The sequence below is a fragment of the Lontra canadensis genome, unplaced genomic scaffold (assembly GCF_010015895.1).
Source record: "Lontra canadensis isolate GAN:19392208 unplaced genomic scaffold, GSC_riverotter_1.0 scaffold70, whole genome shotgun sequence".
Classification (NCBI taxonomy): domain Eukaryota; kingdom Metazoa; phylum Chordata; class Mammalia; order Carnivora; family Mustelidae; genus Lontra; species Lontra canadensis.
Window position 1 is genome coordinate 2159460 of NW_022631064.1, and position 18403 is coordinate 2177862.

The 18403-nt window shown below is 42.0% G+C and overlaps 1 protein-coding gene across 3 annotated transcripts in view; it reads right to left on the bottom strand.

Annotated features, from left to right (window-relative positions):
- Positions 1-18403, bottom strand: part of ADAMTSL1 (ADAMTS like 1) — a 904787-nt gene that overhangs the window by 181951 nt on the left and 704433 nt on the right. For all 3 annotated transcript variants that reach the window (XM_032880520.1, XM_032880523.1, XM_032880522.1), the window contains exon 15: positions 13711-13840. In XM_032880520.1, coding sequence (XP_032736411.1) covers positions 13711-13840 — 130 coding nt within the window. The remainder of the gene's footprint in view (positions 1-13710; positions 13841-18403) is intronic.

The following is an 18403-nucleotide window of genomic DNA, read 5'->3' on the forward strand; positions in this document are numbered from 1 at the left end:
GGCACAGAGAGTTCTTCGTGAACAAATGGATACATTTGATGCTCAGAAGACCCACCCAATTCAGACACCAGTTTGTCTGTTTGGAGGGTCTTCAAATGTGATAGATGTCAAACAATTAAACAACTATGGAACTGGCTGGTGGGATAGGTTTACATTTAGTGTTCACTTATGCTCAGAGAGATGATGGAAAGGAATTTTACACACTTGAGTATGAAAAGATGCGGCAAGATACCATATATCATAACCAGGTACATAAGATTTCAACACACCACCTTTCTATATGTCAGGAGAAAGGGATACAATCCCTGGGCCTACTTTTTAGACCTAGGTAGATACACAGCTGCAGCAAGACCATGTGTGGTGAAAAGTAGTCTACCTCTTGCCAATGTTGTTCTGCAGAGCTTCCCTCCTGGAGGAGTAAAGTATGCAAGGGTGAGCTGGAAAACAGCACTTCTCTTTTCTAGATCAAGGGAGGGTCAATCTAGCCCACATGTGGTTTTACTTCACTCCACCATGGGTCGGTTATATTGTCAATCTCCATTAAATTAAGGATAAAGTACATGACGGTGCCCATTTTCACGAAGCTGTTTCTAGGTGTGCCTGGGCTGTGCCTTCAGAAGGCCCATGGAAGTGTCTAACAGGTTACCTAGGATAGAGAGGAGAGAAATGGAAGCTTTTCTGGCCCCCCAACTGTCATCTTACTGTCTCCCCCCTGTTGCAAACAAATCGCCCACCATTAGTGCAAAAAAATACCACAAAATTGAGCTTGACCATGGGGTGCATCTTGTGAGGAAGATCTGGCTCCACTATCAGCCTCTCCCCCACATTATAATTCTGGCATCATTTTCCTCACAAAAAGAGCATTGATAAATGGTATCTGTCTAGTTGTGGTGAATTTTACATCAATAAATACCTGACTTATAACAGTTTCCTTCTGTGATTTTCCATGGCTTAAAAGAGCTTAAAATTGTACACGCCATGGGCATTGCAATCTTTGATTTGCTGGGTTGCTAGTCTGGGGAAGGAGGTGAGGCAGGAAAAGTATGGTGGGGTGAGGGGTGGGATGGGCAACAGACAACCCACAGAGATTTTTTTAATTCCAGGAAATTTTCCTTGTAAATCCATCAGTGACATGCAAGGTTCGTTTTCTAGCACCAGGAACTGTAATTCAGCTTCTCCAAGAGCACCTTGGGCATATTCAGCAATGATCTACAGAATCCTCCCACATACACTTTTGACTCTAATAAAGGAGAAACCCATGTTTGGCATGTAGGCTTTTACCACGTCCAGAATATAAATTTCCCTTGTCTTTACTCCTTAAATCGCAAAAACAATTTGAGGGCCAGTTCCCAAACTGAGGTTTCTCCATAATGCTGCTGTGTGCTAAGCAAATCTTCTGATGGCACCTGCAGCATACGCAAGTGTTTGGAGGACCAACTGGACAGTGGGGCCCTGAAAACCAACCTTCTGGAATATCTCACATGGCAAGAGATGAAGCGGTGGCTTAAAAGAAGAAATAACAGAGAGTAATAGCTCAGTATCTTGTATTTACCCAATGCCAAGTTGCACAGAACTCAGAGAACTTTGTAAAACTATCTAACCCAGGAGTTCTTCGTCTTGAGTGTACAACGGAGGGAAATGGCAGAGACTGTATGAGAGAAAGTGAGTGGTCCTTCTGTTGTCCATAGTTCTCCACCACTGCCTGAAGATCCAACACAAATACAATGCCTTATGTCCTAGGTCCTCTCGAAAATCCTGAGGCATCAGGGTCTGCCTGAGGGCAGCACGATACCTTGGAGAGGACATGCAACTTACAGGAAAATAAACAGACTTCATGTTCCAGTATTACCCTTGGGACAAAGATTCAATAAAGCTGGCAGGAAATTAATCTGGCCTATTTTTTAAACAGTTGGCATCATTGCTATTCTGTTACGTGGTTCTGGGACATAAATGTATCAGCTCCCTGGTAACTAATTGAGAACCACCAGATACACTCTTATAATATGGAGGAATCAAGCATTTTAGGCTTATCTGGAAGACTGAAAGGGGACAGAAAGGCAGGACACAAAACTGCCCAAAAGCTTTTGAAATGCCTGCATTGGGACCTTAGAAGGAATATCCAAGTAGTATATCAATTACATATTTAATTAGAGTTTCAGAAAAAATACTTAAACATCTGTAAGAACAAGAGACTCAGCTCAGTGGTCATCTTTCCTGAGTCCCTTTCCCTGATCTGAATTCAGTCACTCCTATTGCGGTTCCCAGACAACAGCCATTCAATCTCTATCATGGCCATTATGACTGCATTGTAATGATCTGTTTGTGTGCTCGCCACCAACAAATGTTAGTGCCTAGCCCCAGGATCAAGTCTTAGATGTGTTTGTTCCCTCAGACCTGACAATAGGGCAAGAATTTAACATATATTTGCTGAACTGAGTTGGCTTTTCCCCTAACCAGCAGAAAGTACCCACTCCCTAGGGGCTGGAGCTTTTAGAATAACATACAGTCAGGTCTTTGTGGCTCACACTAGGCAGCTTGTCTCTGCTTCCTTTAGGGGGAAAAAAAAAAAGGGATAATCCACCTGTCAGAAAAAAACACACCTAACACCTGTTACTAATTACTGAGTACTTAATATGTGCCCAGTACTATGCTAAGCACTTAATATACATATCCTCACAACAATTACCTAAGAGTTAAAGATAAAGAAATGGAAGTTTTGAAAAGTTAAACCATCTGCCAAGGCCAAGGAGTGAGTAAATTGTATGAACTGATATTATCTCAGATTTTGTACTCCCAGGCCCATGCTTTTAAGGCTGGAATGAATGATTGGGAACAGCCCCTTACACTTTAGTGTGAATTAATTTAAGTAGTTTTGCTTTCCTAATTCTTAGTTGAGTTGAACCAAATAAATGGGAAGGGGGTGGGAGAAAAAGGGTTGAAAAAATTGCAGCCCTGCCCAAGTGGTAGAGAAGGGTCATCTGGGATTTTGGGTAGTCAGAAGGCAAGGTAATTAGAATTAAGTCTGGTATAGAAAAGAGGTGCTCAGAAAGAGTCAGAGGAGACAGTGCCATAGAAAGGAGTCAGGGACTCAGGGTAGCAGTGGAGAAAGAGACATGCATACGCATGTTCACAACATGAACAGGCCATCAACTAAGCATAAACTAAGCCAGTGATTGTTAGTGGCAGAACAAAGATGCAAGGCTCCAAAACAGCCAGTTGGCTTCCAGATTTGTAAGTCCAGGCTGCATCTCTCTGGATGATTTAGTATTCCCTTATAATTGTTTATTATTATTATTATTATATTTTTTTTTTTTTTTAAGGAACTGAGTGCTTTGTCTAGTGACACAGTCTGGATTTTAAGATATTCACTTTAGGTCTATTCAGTCTCTCTTTCAGCTTGTTTCATTTCCTATATATTGGCTTTGCCCCGAGAAGTGTGTGCTGTAATAAAGTTTTTGCTGTCCCTTAAGCACTAGCGAGTCTACTTCTATCCTTAGTAATTGAGAGTATGAGATGAAGGTTATCTGATGGAGATAAAGAAAGAAGAGCCTGTTAACTGGTTTGGATGATCTTCACTAGGTTATAACCTTCTATGGGAAAAGAGGACTGGTTCTTTTCACTGTGTAATTCCCATGTCTAGAATAGGGTAGAGGAAGGATGGATGGAGGGAGGGAGGTGTGGTTAAAGGGATGGACAGAGGGATGGAAGGACAGGATGGAGGATGTATAAACATCAAGAATAGAGGCAAGGACTGAACCACAAACTCTTTAGTAATGGCTCTGGAAATAAACATGGCTTGTTCCAAATCTGAACCTGCTACCAGCTAGTTAAATAATCCTTCTAAAGACTCAGTTTCCTCAGGTGTAAAGTTAGCTTAGGAATAGTAATCAAAACCATGCAGAAAATTAAACAAAGTAATGTATGTAAAGTGATGAACATAGTGTCTGGTATATTGTAAGCTCCCCCAAATGGAAGCTGTTCAGGAAAGCCTACATTGCTCAAAGATGGCCTGGGAAAGTTAGCAAGGATGTGGGCACAAGATGCCCTACACCTTATCTGTACCCTGGGTTGGATTTTACTTCTTTCCTTCACTTTTTTTTTTCTTTCTTCTTCTCTTTCTTCCCTCTCCCACAAGTATTTGAAGAGACAACTGGTTTGGAATAACATCATTTATACAAGCTTCCTGATTTCTTCCTGACTCATTAAAGGCTTTTCTGACCATAAGGACACAGCTGCTCATTTCCAGGACTCACACCTCCCTTGCCCATGGGCCTGACTTGTTTTCAATAACAATATCATACAGAACATTAACTTTTACGAATATTTAGCCTCTATCTTCCCTGTTCCCACTTCATCATACCGTTACCATTCTTAGAAAAAACATACCTTACTGGATTGGGTGTTCAAGTTAAATGAATGTCCCAACAGCTGCTGCCTTTAGAAGGCTTGGTGGAATCCATGAGAACCAGCTTCTCTGCTTCTTGTTCCAGAGCCACTGAAGAAACTCAGCTTGAAGCTAGGTTCCATCTATACCCTCCCCTTTACTCTGCTCCTAGGCTAGCTGGTTAAGAAAGTTTAGGAATAAACTATAACAACTATAAAATGAATACAAAGCCTTTCTTACATTGTACGGTTTCCTGCATAGAGATTTAAGAGGGATGGAAGACTCCTGTCTTTTTTTGAGTGTCTCTATTACATGACGTAGGAACTGGCTGAGTGTTTTACACATATGATCATCCTACAAGCCCTGTCTGTGGTTTGGACAATGATCTTTGTTTTACAGTTAAGGACAAACCAAGCTTAGAGAGGTTAAAGTAACCAGCCTAACACCACAAAGCAAATGAGGAGGCCAACATCTGTCTGATCTCAAAACCTATGATTTCTCCCTTATTCCAGGCAGTCTTCCTCTTCCTGGTGGGGAATATTGAGTTTTGGCATCACCAAGTTTCCTCTTGGTTCTTATCCGGAAGTCAAGTTCCCTGGGTACCAAGAGTCTTATTAGGAAAGATTAAAAAAAAATTGTGCTAAGATGATCATGAGCTACCTCTCCCAGAGGCATGTACACCATCAAAGCAAACCATGGCTTTGTTATTTCACACCATCACTGATAGCTGAATAAGTGTCAGATTCGAGGCAATCAGGGTAGGAGGCCATTTTCAGATCTTTGAATCACCTGAGGAGCTCTCTCTGGCCAGCTAGGAAGGCAGTTACATCCACCCACTGAGGATCCAGTGTACAGAGAACACACCACATCCAGCTGTTCTAGCATGCAGCTGACGGCCTGTGGATAGTCGTTCAGTAAGTGAAATAAAAAGCTCCATGAGAAACCAAGGAGCATCTGGTGGGCCTGGGAGCTTTGTTAATCCAAACGCGATCATTCTAAGTTTCATTGTGTCACTAACACAAATACAGAAATTCCTTGAAGCTTTAGTAAGGATAATTAGACAAAATGATGAAGAAAAAAAGGAATGGTAAAGACAGGTTTGAAAGAAGACAATGATTCACCACAGGAAAGTTGGCTGGGCTCTGCTCTGTAACAGACCATGGCAGATAACCTAACTGCCTGACCTTGGGCTGGTGCCATGACAACAACAAGGTTTTCAGGAGGATGAACTGTTTCTCAACTGTATCCCCCAGGTTACTGGGCACAAATCAGGGCATTCTCCTTCTCAGTCTTTCATTTTTATGTTACTTAAATATCTCTTTTTCTCTGTCTCTTTCTTTCTTTTTTTTTTTTTTTAGATTTTTATTTATTTACTTGACAGACAGATCACAAGTAGGCAGAGAGGCAGGCAGAGAGAGGAAGGGAAGCGGGCTCCCTGTCAAGCAGAGAGCTGGATGCGGGGCTCGATCCCAGGACCCTGAGATCATGGCCTGAGCCGAAGGCAGAGCAACCAGAGCAACCCACTGAGCCACCCAGGTGCCCCTTTCTATCTCTTTCTTAAGTCTTTTTCTTACTTCTTTTTTTCCAAGTTTAAGGAATATAATAACATAGCAGATTTCTAATGCTAAGGTCACAGAAAAGCCCTCCATCTCAAATTGCACATGAGGCCTTCATTCAAAGTTTCCAAAGAAGGCATCAGGTACACTTTAGGCAGCAATAATTCTCAATTCAAGTGTTGGCCAAATTATTGCTTGCCCTTAAATTATTACTTCAGACTTTAGAAACACTAGTTTATAAGTAAAAAAAAAAAAAAAGGTGAAAAAGATTTACTTTGGGAGTTTCCACTCTACAGCTGTTGATTGATTTGTAAGCTGGAAGGTTTGTGAACTGTGAAACTCCAGTGTTTCATCACCATATCTACAACAGGGAGCTATCAGGTGGAGATATTTCCATCCTCACGGTCTTACACGCAACGGGATTGATGACTGGTTCAGATACGTCAGCTCTTGGAGCAGTGAAGAACATGGGAGGATGGTTAGTTTAATAACCATCTTTAGAAGGAGCACTTGAAAGTAGCCATGATAAGAAGTACACAATGGGTGGCTCAGTGGGTTAAGCCTCTGCCTTCAGCTCAGGTCATGATCTCAGGGTCCTGGGATCGAGCCCAGCATCGGGCTCTCTGCTCAGCAGGGAGCCTGCTTCCCCATCTCTCTCTGTCTGCTTCTCTGCCCACATGTGATCTCTGTCAAATAAATAAATAAAATCTTAAAAAAAAAAAAAGAAGTACACAATGGGTTCTTCAGGACCATTCCCCTAACTCTACTTCAGGGAACAGAGTGGGTGTTTTCATCACTGTATCCTCAACACAACGCCCAGCACAAAATAGGTATTCAATAGATTTGTTTAATGGAGGTTGAATGAAGTGAAATTCTAATTATCTTAAAGGGTACTTTAAAATTCTAAACTGAGGGAGGCAGAATACTTTCAGTTCTTTTACACATGGACAAACACAGTTAAAATATTTTTAAAATGTTCATCAATTCAGTGTTCAGCCATCTTTGTTGCCTGGTTGCACTTGCCTACATTTTTCTTGTGGAAATCTAAGTCTTCTTCCCTATAGACTAATCATGGCTCCTTAATTTATAGTTAAGGCCAATTCCTTTTTTTTTTTGACTAACAAAGAGGCTTTATCTTCAAATTTAAATTTGACTCAAATTCACTTTTTTGTTCCTGGAAAGCTTCAGTTCTCTGGATAATTATGATTACCTTCGAAGGATCACACAATGTTAGATCTCGAAGGACCTAGGGATCATCCAGCTGCTCCTCTCATTTCCTCCTTCATGATACCCTTGCCCGGGGCTCTATCTTCCTGCCACGTGGACAGGCTGAGTCCACACCACACTGGCTTGATTTTGAGAGTGCAGGAAAATGCTCACATACCCCAGGCAAGAGGTCATGATTACTCTCAGGGTAAATGTGACAGTGTGGCTCACATAGAGCATACTCTTTGTGACTCTACAGGAGAAAAAGTGCAGGTGCTGATCATAAAATCCAAGATAGCCACCTTTAGCACTTCTGTTCTGTTGGATGAGCAGCCCAACAGAATTTTTCTCTAAGCACATCTGACTATTCTGCTCTCCCTGCATGACTCCCTTCAATGGCTCTCCATTACCTCTAGGACATAAAGTCTGAACAACTTAAACTATCCTATCAGGCTATCCTGGATCCGGCCCCTGCCTACCCTCTAATACCAGCTTCCACTCTTGCCTTTCCTTCTGCCTGCAATGTCTCTCTTCTCTCTTCTTTGCCTTAGGCAACTCCTACTTATACCTTACGATTCAGCACAGGTGCCGCCTCCTCCAGGGAGTCTTCCCTCAGCCTCATGCTCCCACAGAACCCTGTGCTTGCCTCCTTCACAGCAGCTACTGTTTTGAAATCTTTCTCCTCCACGAACCAGTGACAGATTTTGTCTTCTAGTCATTTCTGAGAGCCAAATACAAGCAGACTGTAGGACCTGAAGAAGCCTAGTGCATGTTCATTTTACTAAATTGAGATCTAAAACATTTTCTGACATGTGTGTGTGTGTGTGTGTGTGTATGCAGATGGCTAACCTTAATCAATGGCCTGTATAAGGACTTTCCCAGAGCCCAGCAGAACCATGAGGTCTGAAGGGCTGTCCAATTAGAGAGATGTTAAGAAACCAGGAAAGCTTCCCTTTTAGGACTTAATTGAAAGGATTTTCCTAGAGCTGATGTTTCTATCTTTTTAGAATGAGTCATTTGTGCTTTCAGGTGACATGATGGGAACGTAGATTTGATCCCTCGATTTTTAGCCCAGATTCATGCAGTGACTAAATCTCTGCACGCAAAACAGTTTCTAATACCATCAAAGCTCATCTCGTGGAGGTTGGAGGTTGGAGGTTGATATAACCGGTGATGTGTAACCATTGAAAGGGCTCTCTTCATAAACGGAGACTCAAGCCCCAAGGCAAGCATACATGTGACGTTTTTCCTTGATATCAAAATGCTGCTGGGAAGGATTCTGATCACGGGGCCAACGCATTCCTGGGGAGAGAAGTAATCGAGGCTACCATTGGGCCAGTCAGGTCCAATAGTAAAGAAACAGGTCTTGGCAGGTTCCTCTGTTGTAACTTGTCCATCAGTGGAAGAAAAGAGAGAGACGGTGTAATTATGCATCTGGAGTTACCAATGAGGATGACGATAGTAATAGCACTAACTCCAGAGGCGCCTGAATATGGCCTCCAAATCTGGACTCAATTTCTGGGGACGCCAGTGAGCTTTGGTGAGCTTTTGCTTTAAGTGCTTACAAGTTGGTATGGACAGAGCCAAAAGGCAGCATATGGAAACTTTGGGAACACAGCAGAAGATAAACCGATATTTGGAGAGCATGTTGAAACAGTAACCCTTGTAACAAGTTGTCAAAGGGGAAGGTGCCTGCAAAACTTTGAAAGCTCCATCAAATAAATTAAAACACAGTCGTGTAAAAAAGGCAACACCTTCTGCTCTAGCCATTTTCGTCCAATATAAAAGAAAATTAGAAATTGGAAATCATTTGCTGCTAGTACGCATGGGTTTTGTTAGTGTATAATAAAACAGGCATTCTGAAGTTTGCTTTTAAAGAGGAGACTCTGTGACCTTTAGGACGTTTTTCTTAACTCTCTCGTCTCAGATAGGGATTCTCAAACTTCTTTTATAGTTCTTGCTGGTTCGAGGAACAACCCCAGGTCTGAGAAAAGAGACTGGGGTTGGGGCGAGGGGCAGAAACCAAGTCCTGTTCCTGGAATTATGGGCTTTTTTTCTCCCTTCACTGTTTATCTATTCTGCACCACTCAGCTGTTCTCTGTTGCACAGAAATAAAAGTTTAGTTTAAAAAGTATGTTAGAACAAAGCTGCAGAAATTGCCTGGAATTTCCTTCATTTTCAGCCATCTGGCTTTCATTGCTTACTTCTTTCCCCTCCTCCACATACGTTTACCAAATCTTTTCAACACACACTGGCCAAGCTATCAAATGCTTATAATTAATAACAGTCATGCTCTCTCTCTCTCTCTCTCTTTTTTTTTTTAAAGGTGGTGCTTTCTGGCTTTCCTTGGGCTGTTCATGTCATTGCTAGTATACACCAGGAAGATGGTCAGTAAAACTTAGTTATTAAGACTTAGTTGAATAAGAGAGAAAACTAATCAAATTTAAGTCCTGAAATTAAAAAAAAAACGATGTTTTATTTCAAACTAAAAGTATATCTCGCCAAGAAATGAAAGAGAAGAAAAAGAGAATTTTTCTGAATTCTTACTATGGTCTTATCTTAGAGATAAAGAATCTGAGGATCCAAAACGTATAGAAGCTCTTAAAGGTCATGTAGCTAAACATAATGGAGCATGTCTGAATACAGGTCAAAATCCATCTGCTAGTTTTTATTTTAGTGGTCTCATGGATGGGACAGATTTTTAGGACATATTATTAAGTGAAAAATCAAGTTGCCAAGAAATATATATAATACGATCCAAAGGGAAGAAAACCGTATGTATCTGTTCATGTTCATATATGTATATATATTCATAGAAAAGGGTCTGGAAAGATATGTACCAAATCACTAACTGGTTATCTCTGGGGAGAAGAAGGTTCTGGAACTGAAGCGCATGGTGGTGAAAAGGAGACATACGTCTTTCTTCCTTGATTACTTCTGCTACGCTTGACTTTTAAAGAATGAGAATATTCAGGTAAAGTGACTTGCATAATTATAATATTCAGGAAGCTTTCTTATTGGGAAAAGGAGGTCAACCTCTTTCCTAATGATGGATTTTAGTTCCTTTTTTGACATTTCTCCTGTAAACTGGTCAAACCCACCCATGAAGGTGAACAGGATGGAGGGGCTTCTAGACACAAATTACTCAGATGGTGGAAAAGGTAACCAAAATAATTTGTCTTCCTTGTAATTGTAGCCTCTTTGCTATCAATGTTGATGCAATATTCTTTTCAGATCATGAGTAAAAATGGTCCTATTTTCTTCTTGCCAATTTTAGGCAAGGTTGTTAAGGGAGATATACTACTTTCCATCTCTCCCAACAAACTGCTCCCTGGGTAATGCTAACAATTCATTCAACCTCCATTATATCCATTCTCTCCTCCATTAGACTTTGCCCACTTACTCTTATTTTGGAAAGACTTTGCTATCCATGGCTTCTAACATAAAGGATTACTTTTCCTAAGTCTATTTATATTTTCAATTGGTATTTAAAGCCTTAAAGTTATAGAAGGGACTCTAATAATGGCACTTTCAGCATCATCTGGTGGGTGGAAGAGAGGGGTAGGTCAATGGACAGGAGAGAGAACGCTGTGTCTTCCCAGCTATCTTAGTACTTGGATCTAAATATTACTCCTTATACACTTGGTCCAGTCTGTTATGCTCATGTATTCAATAAACACTTAATAAGTACCTGCCATGTGTCAAACATTATGTCAGCTCCTAGTTTCACAGAGAGGAGGATTTGGACTTGGAACTGATAGGGATGACTTTAAAATATAGTCCTCTTCAATAGGTAACTATGATTTTTTAAAGCGCCCTAGAAATGGAGGCAGTCCATGTGCATGCACAAGCAGATGCATGCCCACGCGCGCACACGCACACACACTCACACACACATTGGAACAATCAGAATACCTCCAGCTTGAAAATACCCTAGTTGCTGTGGAGAACTGGGTGGGAGACTGTATCCGTCTAAACCTGGAGAGAGTTGGACACACACTTCTGATACCAGCCCAGCCATCCACACAGAGTTAAAAAGTCAGGAGAAGGTACATTTAATCTTAGAAAGATAGCCCAGATGGCACATGCCCTCTGGGCCTATGGCATTTTTCATGTGATTGGAGAACTCTGACCACACATGAGAGGAAAAGTGGCTCCCTGACGACTGCCTGGGAAAGCCTCAGCTCTTAACCAGCAGCCGCCTCTCAGAGACATACGTAGTGACCAAGACTAGAAACATCATTTCTGTTTGTCCTGGAGAAAATGCTAAGGTGTTCTGAACACATGGATATCAATACAGACCAAGAGCCCACCAGAGGACACCCTAAAATGTGCAGGGTACACTCATCCATACACAATAAGAATTGTGAATTAAAGATTTAAATTACTAACCACGGAACCTTCTAGAAGGTGCTTAGGAAAATGATGCACTCTTATGTCCCTACCAAACCCATTTTTCCCTTCTGTGTACATCTCATACCTACTTTCTGAACGAGAGATGGCTTTGCCCCAGCATCATACCAAAATATCTCATAGGAGATGCACCTCCATTCATGTCTCACTTTTAAGATGAAAATCTGATTTTGGCTCTTTAACACGAGATGAAGAGAGTGAGTCATCTCAGGCCACTGTCCATTGGCCTCTCTCTGTTGTTTTAATTAGCATCAGTCTACACACACTCAGCTGTGGATGGTTCGCCCAAGAAACGCCTGACTGTGCCCTGTAGGAGAGGTCTTGCCTGTCAGTCTGACAATTGGCTGGTGGGAGATCAAAGCACTGAGTTTATCTGCAGCAAATGCAATAAAGTTTAGCCTAACAAGAGTTCTTGTCTTGGAGTCAGTATAAAGGTCGTAAATTAAGCTCATCTAATTTAACTGTGGTCAGTACTTTGAGGATGGGAAGTAACACCTTGTGTCCTATCCCTTCTGCTGCCCAGGAAGGACTGGGTTTAGTGGCTGCAAATCCCACAAGATCTTCAGCTGGTCCTGGGTGCTGACTGCTCAGCCCATCACCGCATGTGAATGTCATTACAACCCCGGAATGTGGTTAGACACTTAGGCTTGTTTTTGAAGTGACAGTAAAAAAGCGGAACAGAAATGACATCAATTATCAGCCCATGGCAGTAGCTGTCCGCTGGGTCTGCCTATAGACTAACAAAGAGTCATGGGATATTTGAGCAGGATGTAGTGACCTCAGACACAGCCTATTCGTTTTGCACATGTGGAAACAGAAAGGGCAGCCATCTTGCCCAATGCCACACAGCTGGTGGGTGATGAAGCTCAGAGGAAAACCTCTGGACCCCCTATCCAAGGCCCTTATAGGCTGCCCATGCCAAAACCACTCGGCTTTTTCTGATCTGGGGAGAATGGAGTGAAACAGAAGGGGTTAGTATCCCTTCCCCGGGCGGTTAGGTCCGCCCAACTGAAGAATGGTGAGGTTAGTTGGAATGTGGGACCAGGTGAAATGGATAGGAAAGAGGCTTCTCAGGATTCTAGGCACTGGATCTAGTTTTTTTCTGGATCTAGCCTGTGACTCTATTTTACTGGCTGATGGCTTTTCTGGATGTTATGGAGAAGATGGCCCCAGTGGCTCTCCTCCTTTCTGGGTCAGAATGGGACACCAGGCCTGCCATTCAGATCAATATATGGGACATCTTTGTGACCAGCAGAAGTACCCTGATCTGGCCTGCAGTCTGTATCCTTTAAGTGTCAGGCAACACATTACTTCTTCCGTGTTACTTTGCAGAAGTACAAGAAATATCATTCCGAAACAGCATTCCCTTTCATATCTAGGATGTGACCTTATCTTATAACAGTCTTCATCCCATCAGCAGACTTGAAAGTCTGGCTCTGGTTCTTGAAACCTCTCCCTTTGAAACCAGAATCATCGATAACATGGTTTAGCTTCCACAGAGATTTGTTCCAAAGAAGTATCTGCAGGCTAGTCTCTCGAGACAGCATAAAATTGTGTGGAATAAACCAGTGATTGGATTGATTAGCTAAGACTCAAGGTTGGGTAAAAAGGAGACCCAGGCAGGACCAACCAATGAAATGCTTTAATTGATTTTATGCATGCGGAATGACACATACACTGGAGAGCATGCTATAATGAATCTGCATGCTGTGTGCATACAGATTTCATGGTGGATCCATTATACCACCCAGTCATTCCAGTTTCTTGCGCCCGGCAACCCGTGAGCCAATCCATCACCATGGTGTTTCAGGCTTGCGAGCTAGCCTGAAAGTGGCAGAGACCCTGAAGCCTGCAGTTGCATCCTGTCCCCTTCGGGAGACATTGACAGTGCGGCACGTGCATGTTCTGGTCACGCCATGGGACTCATTTCAGTGCACAGAGCCTTCTGGACCCTGAGCCTGACCGTGGGGCTGGAGTTCCAAAGCCCTGCTTTCAATTACATTTAAGTGGATTTGACTAAAAGTTTGAACTGATGCTAATTGGTTTTCAAAACACTGGGTTTTGAACAATAAGCATTCTGGTCTTGCCCATGGACAGCGCCTCACTTGGAACGTGCTGCTGGGTGGCAGGGCAGGCATGGCGCCCCCTTACCTGGCCGGGCAGGGCTCCAGACCGCAGGACTTGAGGAGTCGCGGGGGACGGCGGCTGGTCACACACAGGTTCTCATCAGCAGGCTCCCGTGTCTGCTTGTTCAGGCAGCTCACCACAGCCTCCTGGACACCTGCACATGAATCACACTGTCAGGCCAGAGTGGGCGTGAGTGGGGTTGTGAAGGCAGCTGGTGGGAGGCCTCTGTGACGGGTACTCTGGCTGCATGTCAGAGATTGCAGCGTGAACCCCGGGGCTGCCCATCTCATCAGGCGTTGCTCCATCAGGGAGAAAGTACTCGTGAGCTATGGCATCTGTAAACATGCCCCTTGAGGAGGGCTACATCTCTCACGGGAGAGCTTGCGCCAGGACTCGTGAAATGCTTTAGGAAAATGCCACCAACTTATATGGCTGCCAAAGCTGAGAAGTGATAATTTAATGCAGAAGGAGAGTAGGGTGAGGAAAAAAAATGGCCCGAGACCTTTACATGTTATATTTTAAATCAACTGGAGATGGTTGTATTTGGAAGGGAGGCTAAGAGCTGAGTTTTAATATCCAATATTCTGTAAATGGCTGTTCTCTTGGGGCCTCACACTGGGAGCTCTAATCTTTGTTGGATCTAGTTCATTTCTTTAGTGACAGGGGCAGCTTTGGAAGTTGGAACAAAAAAAGAGAACTAGGAGCACAATGACTATATGCATGAAACACAGTCTTTTCTACATCTGTGGGAAACGATGTTCTCACTGACACTTGCACGTCTCTGACACAGAGCTAGGAAAGCAGGAGTTTGAGCTGGGACTGGCATAGGGTTACTGGCGAGTCTTTCCAGGTGGTATGCAGGACCCCTTATGGAAATGTTCATGGAGCAAGGAAACATTTAGCTGGGTATAATAATGACCAGACATTTCATTCTGGGGCCCATAGTCATAAAAAGTGTTAAAGTCCATGGGTTGTACATTATGAGCCAGGTGCCAAATGCTGACAGCGTGACCCGCACCCTGCAATTCTCTCAACAACCCCATGAGGTAAGCACTATTTTTGTACCATTTGACAGATAAGGAAACTGAGGCTTAGAAAGGTGGAAAGACTTGCTAAGGTTATGAAGTTGATACATGGCAATGCAGTGGCTTAGTGCTGGAGCTTTAATGACAGCGCTCACATTTAAAAATCCTAAAAGGCTGCTTACATCTGCCGGAGATCTTTGGGAATAACCTAGACATCTGTCTGAGATCATTTCAGCAAAGTCAGTGTAAGGAAGAGGCAAGACGGCACAGTGTTGATAGTCTGCTTTCAGTCACACACAGCTGTGTATATAAAGATATGTGCATCTAAGTATATCTATCTGGAGCTAAATATTTTATGTGATTTTGGTAAAGTATGTGACAAGACACATAATTAGTTTTATATATAAATATACATTTTCTTCTTCTTATTTGTTTCACTTTATCAGTTAGTACCTAATAGAGTATGACTGCCATACACTTGTTAGCCCTGTTGCTTCTTTTCTCCCACCTACTCAATGTTTCTCCAAGGAGTTATTGCTCCAATCAATAGCCTAATACTTCAAGGTCACTCAGCAAGACTATAATTTAAAAAGTGACATTTTAAAGATTTTATTTATTTATTCAGGAGAGAGAGAGAGAGAGAGAGAGGCAGAAGCAGAGGGAGAAGTAGGCTGCCTGAGGAGCAGGGAGCCCAACCCAGGGCTCAAACCTAGGGCCCTGGGATCAAGACCTGAGCCGAAGGCAGACACTTAATGGACTGAGCCACCCAGGTGCCCTAAAAAGTGACATTTGAAAGCCAGAATCTGAATCACCTTTCTTTCTTCCCAGATGTTCGACAAATAAAATATTTAAAAAAATCAGTCACAGTATTTACCTTGAGGCCATAAATGTAAATTTTCTTCTTTCTAAGTTTTTTTTATGAGTGTCAAAGTTTAATTTAAATATATCATGGCCAGTTCAGGGTGGAGCATTTGCGATTTATACTAGACATTTAAGCTACCCCATCATATTCTGTAATGCTGGCAACAGGGTGTTGCTCTCTAGGTTGCAGCTGGGATGAACCATCTGAAATTTATGGTATGATGATATAGCAAAACATTTCACAAGAAATTGTTGAAATCATCACTGATACTTCCCTCTGGAATAGTCTGGCATTGTTAAGGTAATGACGACAAGGTGCTGGATGAAGGGAACTCTTCCATCCAGAATCTAAAGCTGTGGTTTTATCAGAAATTAAGTTTTTGGGGCACCTGGGTGGCTGAGTCATTAAGCGTCTGCCTTCGGCTCAGATCATGGTCTCAGGGTCCTGGGATCAAGCCCTGAGTCGGGCTCTCTGGTCAGCGGGGCATCTGTTTCTCCCTCTCCCACTCCCCCTGCTTGTGTTCCTTCTCTCTCTCTCAAATAAATACATAAAATCTTTAAAAAAAAAGAAATTATAAGTTTTCGATTCATCTGCCTGCTGGGTAATATTCAAGAGATTATAGACATTGCTCTAAAGTAGATTGTTTTTTTCTGCTACTGAACACTATGAAATAGAGTCAATGACATCAGCAGAAAGTGATCACAGGTCTTGTCATCTGCCCTATTGGAAAGTGCTTCAGGTGCGGGATGTGTGAGGGAGGTGCTCTGTTTCTACTTTGTGGATCCCTAGTTCATAGCACTGAGGTCCTTCTCAGACTGCACAGAACAAGTGTCGCAAGGGCTAAAGTTTCTAGAAGGACTTCAGTATAGTCCTCTTTTAGATATATGGAACACGAAGTTTTATTACTCCAAATGAGTAAATCCTAGCTCAAGAGAAAAATCACCTCCGAGGTGGTTGAGTGCCAAGATTAAGCGGCCTTCTAGAGTTACTAAATTCAAATCTAACATATTATAAAACAAAATACTAGGCCTCTGACACCGTGTTAAATGGCCATTGCCATAGCGGCCAGTTGCCTAGGCATTCTTAGGTAGGGCCTGGGGTGCTGAGGGAAGCTAAGGACAGAGTTCTGTCATAATTAAGGAGTATCTGGGACCAGCCCTGTGGTCAACACACAATACATTTTTGTGGCATGATGAACAAAATGCCTCAAGGGCAGGGCATTCTAAGCATAGGAGGCCTGGGGGAAGGTGCATGGAGGGAGGGAGCTGGGGAGTGTGGGTGTATGGGAAGTTGCAAGAGGGAGGGTGTGTGGAGACCTCACCTGTGAGGTCAAAGCATAGTTGGCCCAGTGGAGTGGGGCCAGGATGTGAGAAGTTAGCTCATCAAGTGCATATTCTTTCCAAACAGGCTAGGATTTGCACTTAGGAGGACATTTTAAACCAACACAGAACACACGTTTAAGTACTGTACTTCACAATTTTTGAGTTTTCCTTTCTTGACAGAATCAAAGGAGAGAGGACTCATAAGGAAGGGGAGCGGCAGGTAAAGACTTCACCTTTCACTCTTGCTGAAGTAGTTTCAAGTTTTCCCTCAGCTCATTTTAATGCTGATTTTACCATCGAGGAGTTCAATATAATAAAGCTGTTCAGGTTCAAAGCCACTGTCCTTGACCACAACTATGAGCTCACGTATGGGAAATTCAAATATAACAAGGAGATGATAGTGGGACGTGGGACACATATCCAAGCAGGTTAGGCTCAATCTTCCACAAAATGGGATTTGTGGTGTTTATATCTGCCAGAACAGCATGATTGTTCCATGATATTTGATGACAGCTTGGGGAAACACAGCCACCAACTGCAGCCTAAAGTACTAACTAGTTCCTTCTGGTTGCTACCTCTGCTAGGTGAAAGGTTACTTCTGTGTCTATCCAGTTTCTGCTCCGGAGATAGGGAAGACAATGAAATGAGCTCAACCAGCCTTACGACCAAAATTGATTTAATCCTGCATGCTTTTAGCTGGTTTCAGCAAGAATGATCAAAAATATATATAACCTTGTGGGTTAGATTTTGGTGAAAGATCAAAGTTGATAATACAATGTTACTGCCAAACACTGACTTCAAAATATACATGTCCCATGGAGCAAAATGATTTTTTAGTGCATATGGGCATCATATGGGCCATATAACCCAAACATATTTTCACCACTTTGGAATTTTCAACTCTAACATTTTAGGTGTAAATATATTACCTTGGCACAGTTACATAAGTGTAGGTAAGTGTGCAAAGTTGTTGACAGTTAAAGACATAAGACATTTCAGTAACTTTACCCTGCCTTGGATATAAAGGATGTACAATTTATGTTATACAAAGACACTCAGTTCCTACAGGCAGAGATCAACTGTGTATCAACCATCTAAATCTTATATCCAAATCAGTTATCTTCTGAAAACATTTGAAATTAAAAACATTCCACAGGCTCTCTACACTTTGAGTTTTATACCCCTGGTTGATCAGCAGAATGGTTAGAATCTTAAAAATAAAGGTATATATACATAATTTATATATATATATTTATATATAATTATATATAAATATATAATCTTTATCTTTAAGATAAATGTATATATATATATATATATACATATATACCCCCAACTTAACCTGGAACACACTGGCTCCACTTAAAGTTTCACTGGGGAAGATATATAGATATCTATCTATCTATCTATATAATATATATATAATTTATATATATATTTATAATTATATATAAAGATTATATATAATTATAAATATATATATAATTTATATATATTAAATATATATA